The sequence below is a fragment of the Arachis ipaensis genome, chromosome B04 (assembly GCF_000816755.2).
Source record: "Arachis ipaensis cultivar K30076 chromosome B04, Araip1.1, whole genome shotgun sequence".
Classification (NCBI taxonomy): domain Eukaryota; kingdom Viridiplantae; phylum Streptophyta; class Magnoliopsida; order Fabales; family Fabaceae; genus Arachis; species Arachis ipaensis.
Window position 1 is genome coordinate 3,669,942 of NC_029788.2, and position 6,678 is coordinate 3,676,619.

Here is a 6,678-nt window from a genome sequence, read left to right on the forward strand (position 1 = left end):
TTGTATTACTTGCTCCGCCCCATTCCTATACTATGTGTATAGTCACATTTTCACCACTTCTCTTTCTGTCTGGAGTTATCACCATTCTCTCATTTCTGAACCTATTAAAAGGTAGCAGCCCTTTGAATATTGATACCCATTGGCATGGGGATTTACTATTTCCATCCTGCTTTTTATTACGTAAAACCCCTTATTCATATTCCAAGTGTTTCATAGATATTTTAAAACTTTTTGACCGTTAAAACCTGACACAGTATTTTCTGAATTTCCACATCGAACCCTGACAACATCTGGATTTAGAGCATTGAACTATTAAATGTCCTATATTTTTTGTTGAAGAAGTTTAATTTGAAACAAGCAGGAACAAATTACTCATTTCCTCAACAAACATGTGAAATAAAATAAAGATATGCAGCCTATTTGAATATCATCTTAGACATGATATGAATTAGTATCACAGAAAAAATAGAAGAGGAAATTATGTAGACTCTTATAGAATATAGAAGACAGTTGCTTCTTAGTATAACAGTCGAGCAAACACTAGAAATAGAGAAATGCAGAAGGGCTGAGAAGAATCCTTCAAGGAGTCAATATTTTTCTCAGGCAAAACACATGAAACGGCAGCATATATGTTTGCTTAGTAATTGGAATATTACAAACTGCGAGGGCAGACCTAATATTCAACAAAAGCACCAAAGCACCAACTCGAACGAAAAGATGGGCAAAAGATAATGCCACACTAAAAAAACGCAGAAGTTCTTTTTAAAATGAATGGAGTTAGTTTAATGCTTTGACAGGTGTAACATCCAACAACTTCAACTGGCCAATCATGAACTAAGAATCGGACATGCATCATCCACAAAAGAGCTGGCAACTAGACATAGATAAGTCATAAGTATATGAAAGGAGAACTTTTATCAAGCTAATTGCTACCTGGCTGCAAATTCGGGAAATGAATAAAGAATATATGCTATTCCTTTGGATCGTTTTGTACTTTTATCAACTACTAGATGAACTTGTGAAACACTACCAATCTTGCTGAAATGCTCTTCCAGTTCCTCCTCACTGTCACAGAACAATACAATGATTAATATGTTTAACTCCTACAGACTGACAATAAAAGTAATTGTACACTCTCGTCCAACAGGAAAACAAGAATGTACAATTTAAATTCAAATACATGAAACTATAAATGTACAAATTTAACTTCAAATCCATGCAACTATCTATGATGAATGACATTCAATACTGTATAACTGCTTTACCTAACCAAATGCAGAAGAATTAAATGCTTATAGTAAGTTCAAATGAAACAACAAATGCACCAATTAATGTTTGGTAATTCATCTCAAGAAGATAGTTGTTAAAACAATGTCAAGGGGTGAAGTTGGTGAAAACAACACCACACATGCATCTTAAGTGTTTCAAGGAAAAACAGATATCCGTACGTGGTGGTATATGGCAAATTCCTGACAAATAGTCGGCATGACTCATAAACTTCTTTCTTATCTTCTGAATTCAATGATTGGCCGCCTAACACATCTGAATTCACCTGAGACTTTTGCTGGGCACTATCCTCTCCACTAGCATCCGGTTGACCCTTTAGGTCTAACTCTTTGGCACCATATGTTTGGGTTACTTTTGAAGATTTCTTATCAACATTTTCTTCACCTTCACTAGGATTAGTATCATTCTCTTTGTCATTATCATCAGTAGATACTGAATCATTGTCACTGTCATCACTTTCAGAATCAGACCAATCTTTTGTCACTCTACTCTTGAAATAATCCATGTCAGAAATGACTTCATGTTCAGTTTCACATGACTTGTCAGCTTCAAGATTATTGAGCTGATCTGATGATGAACCACTGTGATCTGAATCGGCAGGGATTGCAATTGATGTGTCTTTGCTTCCCTTCTTTGATACGTTTTGCTTCTCATCAACAGTAGATACAATTGATGTATCATTTGCCCACAGTTTTGAGTTGGCACGAGGCTGCATTACTTGAAGAAACTCTTGAAGCTGCTGATCATCAATGTCCTCAGAGCTATGTCCTTGTCCTTGCCCGTTTGATCCAACATGTTCGTTGACATCTGAGGTCACTTTACTCTCTTTACTAGCTGAATGCCGACTCCATGGACGAGGAAGATCTGCATCACCACGTTTTCGAGCTACCTGCTTGGATTGACGAGCATACAGGAAAAATCACAATGCCTATTTTTCAGTTTCAACAATAAAAACATCTATGATATAAAATAATATTAGGATAAGTGTATAACCTCGCAAGTAACTCTACATGTATCAAGGTATGATCTATTGAAATATTGAATAGCTTCTTGAGCTTCGTGTTCTGAACGAAATCCAACAAAAGCAAATTGGCGACTCTTACCATCTCTGAGTTAATAACAACCAAAGAAACACACAACAAACGGTTATAGTTTTTAAATTACAATGTACTTGAAGAGTGGTGCACGGAGATAGAATAGGGACATACTCTCTCTACTGTATCCAAATATGTTTCAAAAGTACCAAAATCCAAAAGTGAAAGATATTTTGTAACAGAGAGAGAGAGCCTCTATGTAATTATTATTTGAGGAATGTCTAGTAAAGTGTACTTTGTACGCATAAGCTTGACATCGGTGATTTCTCCTTTCTCAGAAAAGAATTCTCTTAATCGATCCTCTGTAACATACTTTGGAATATTCTTCACACATATCCTAGACCTGCACAAAACAATAGACAAAAGTCATTTCACTTTTTTATTGGTTATGAACTTATGATTGTGTATTTATTTTTAAGATAAATGAAATGATGAATGCCCAAAGTTTGCACTTACATTTCTTGATATCGCTATGGGTAATGGACAGTTGAACGAAGTTAACAAATTGACAATGGTGCAATTAATCGGTCGGGGATAGAGGTTGCTGGCAAGGGATCTTCGCTGGAAAAGTGCTACTAGAGTTGCCAAAGCCTGGAACAGATGGAGCTTGAGAGAGGAGAGTTGTGCATGTGTCTGGGAAAGTAGTAGGGTGTTAGGGTTCCCATATAGACTTGTAGTGAATAAACTTAAATTCCTAAAGTGTCCCTTAAAAAGATGAAAAAATATAAATTTCCCCTCAATGGGATGTGTTTGGAAAGAATCTATCTTCCATTTTCTATTTTCTCATATTATTATATATTATACACATATATACATAGTTATCAAAACCGAACCGGTATCTAACCCGACCATACTACTGGGTCACCGGGTCACTGGTTCGCCCGGTTGACCTAGTCATAATTAAATAAAAATGTAAAATTTTAAAAATCAAAAGTTAAAATGCATGTCTTCACAAACATTAATTACAATCAAGTATCAATTCTTAGACATAACTAATGATGCAAAAGGGATAATAAACTAGTCCCTAGTACAAAATTCTTTCTCAATTTAAATGAACACGAGAGAGCAAAAGACAACACAATCGGTAAATCAAATCCAAGGGGTGAATTCAAATCTATTCAGCTATGATAATTTTCAATACTGCCTATGTAAGAATACATCAATCAATACTAAAAATCAAATCTATTCTTATGACAACAAATTCATCAAATGAATAATTTTCTAACAACAAATTCAACTATGATAATTTTCAAAACATGGGAACAACAATTTAACTGAACAATTTTATTCTGAGTTGTAGAGAGCATGAACCTCATTTGTTGTAGAAGAATCTAGTTACAACATAGTAATCAAATCTATTCTTACAGCAACAAATTCATCAAATGGATAATTTTTAACAACAAAATCAACTATGATAATTTTCAGCAACAAAAAATTTAGCTCAAAAGATGATTTACAGCAACAAAAAAATTTAGCTAAGTGATTATTTCAGCAAGACAGCAACAAATTTAAGGTTCAACAAACTCAAGGTTCAGTGATGATAATCAGTAACAAATTCAACTCGGTGATGATTTTCAGCAACAACAAAAATAGTTCAATGATATTTTCAGCAACAAATTCAACGTTCAGCAACAAATTCAAGGTGCAGTGATGAATTACAACAACAAAATTTTGAAAAAGGAAGAACAGGGGAATTTGTTGGAAGTTGGAACTCACCAAATCGGGGACCAGCTGCTGGTTGCGCGAAGGAAGCTGACGGCGACGCTCGAAGCAAGAAGATGACAACGATGACCAGCCCCGAGACCTGCTGCTTATGCCGCCGGCGACGACGAGCGCAGGGAAGGCGTGCGACTGAGTGCGAGACGGTGACGAGACAGAGACCAACAACGAGCTTGAGTGCGAGACCCGAGACAGTGAGAGAGACCGTAGACAGTGAGAGAGCGACCGTTAGAGAGATAAGAGACTTGAGCTTGTGTGACAGAGTGACGAGACTGAGTGGTGAGGGCTTCAGGCTGATCACTGAGCACTAGCAGATTAGGGTTTTGGGCTGCTTTCAATCACTTGAAACCGACGTCGTTTTGGAATTTTTAAACAAAAAATTTAGCCGGTTTTGGGTTATGTAAACCGGCGTGGTCACCCTTTTTGATGAACTTCGGGTCAGGTTGAACTGGTTTTTTCGGATCTGATGCTTAGACAGTTCATGGCTCGCCCAACCAGGTTTCCAGTCGAACTGGCCGAGTCAATTCGAATCTGATATATAAATAATTTTCGTTCATTCTTTTATAAAGGGTTAAAACTATAACTAATTTAATAAAAAAGATAAATAAAAACAAATAAAAAATTCAACTAATCCATATTCTTAATCTGTCAAGGCATCGATATTCAATAATCAATAATAAATTAATCAAAAATCAAGATATTAGAAAGAATAAAAAATTAAAAGAAGAAATATGTCATTAATATTCATTTCATTAGAAATATTTTAAAGGATAAAAACCGAATAGATCAGTGAATCGATTAATAATTGGTTCAATAATTCAACTGTAGTTAAATCATTGTCAAATCGATTTAATTAAACATAAAATAAAATTATTAAAATAATAATTTAATATTTAAATTTAAAAATTTATATAACAATAAAATTCAAAATCTCATTATTTCACGTAATAATTTATCTATATTTTATCGTTAACTATTCACAAATTTAAATTCAATGACTAATTATAAAATGAACAAATTTGATGCACAATCGGTCTAAAGAATAAAAATAAAAATAAAAATAAAAATAAAAATAAAATTTATCAGTTATTTAATATATAAAATATATTAAATTAATGAATTTAAAATAAATAAAGCATGATTAAAAATCATTACATTGTTACATGTAAAAAAATCAATACGAAGATTTATAAATACTATTTGTAATTTATGTTATTATTTTTTTATTTTGGATAAAATAAAAATATATTTTATTGATAGAATAATCCAAAAGCATAAACCACATGAGATAAAAAAAAAATACAGAGACTATTAAGAATATAAGATAATAACGTTTTTACAATATTAAATATATTTTTAAAAAAGACAAATATCTACATTTATTACTTAAAGATTATTTATATTATTTTCTTGGATTATTTTTATTTTTATAGTAATAAATTAATAATAATAGTAATAGTAATAATAATAATAATGTGAATTTTTTATACTGAGGTGTTGCTCATACATTAAGTTAAATGAGTTAACTCATATAAATTTATATACGGAACAAAAGATGACTTATGAGTAAATGAGTAAATTTACATACTTTGGTAGTTTTTACTTCGTTTATGGACATGGTAAGTGTGATAAGACATTTATTTAGAATGGACTTTCTTCTGCTATTCGGTCTAAAGGAAATATTGTTTTAAACGTCGCATCCTGTAAAATTGCATCTTTACTCCTACATGGTGGTGGAACAACTCATTTTAGATTTTCAATACCCATTACAATTACTGATGAATCTATTTGCAACATCAAACATGGTAGTTTGAAGGTTGAGCTGCTTACTCAAAGTAGCTTAATAATTTGAGATGAAACTCCAATGCTCAATAAAATATGTTTTGAAGCACTTGATCTCAGTTACCGATTAACATAAGTGTTGGGAATAAATAGTATGACCACAATCCAATCAATCACGTGTCAAATAATTTGTTATTGTTATTATATTAAAATGTTAATATAATAATGTCCTTGATTAAATTTATAGATTTATCATTGTGATAGTGATCATAATATTGAGATATAAATCTTTTATAATTTAATCTAAATTGTTCTTGGTCATAGGATTATTAAAAAGGACATTAATAATCTAAAAAGATCAATATATATATATATATATATATATATATATACATATATATATATATATATATATAATGGTCTTCATTGGATGAAGATTAATAGATCTCATTTATTAAATTATATATATAGATGGTGAATATAGAGATATGACCATTGAACCGACTCACTTTGAGACTTCCTAATGGTTATAATTACCGTATATTTGTCAATAGAATATTCTCAAGATGAACATAGTAATAGAGTTTCCTTTGACCTGCAACTGTCATAATAATTAACAATGTATTTATTATACTTTGATTCCGGACACCTAATACCCTAGGGTGCTAATTGAGTGGATATTGGATATGATTTAAATACTTGTAGAATTAATGATTAGTCAATAAGGAATCCGTCAACTCTCGGTAAAGAGTTTGAGCTCTATGATTATAATGACTGAGATGAATAAAACCTTGGC

The 6,678-nt window shown here is 32.1% G+C and overlaps 1 protein-coding gene across 2 annotated transcripts in view; it reads right to left on the reverse strand.

Moving 5' to 3' along the window:
- LOC107638452 (probable RNA-binding protein 19) overlaps positions 1 to 4,459 on the reverse strand; it is a 13,543-nt gene extending 9,084 nt beyond the window's left edge. Inside the window, exons 1-6 of one of the 2 annotated variants that reach the window (XM_021120472.1) lie at positions 4,098 to 4,459; positions 2,838 to 3,014; positions 2,617 to 2,724; positions 2,281 to 2,351; positions 1,449 to 2,176; positions 934 to 1,065 (exon numbers count right to left, since the gene is read on the reverse strand). In XM_021120472.1, the coding sequence (XP_020976131.1) occupies positions 934 to 1,065; positions 1,449 to 2,176; positions 2,281 to 2,351; positions 2,617 to 2,638 (953 nt within the window). In that variant the 5' untranslated portion in view covers positions 2,639 to 2,724; positions 2,838 to 3,014; positions 4,098 to 4,459. Of the gene's footprint in view, positions 1 to 933; positions 1,066 to 1,448; positions 2,177 to 2,280; positions 2,396 to 2,616; positions 2,725 to 2,837; positions 3,015 to 4,097 lie in introns of both variants that reach the window. The other variant, XM_016341731.2, reaches the window with a different exon arrangement.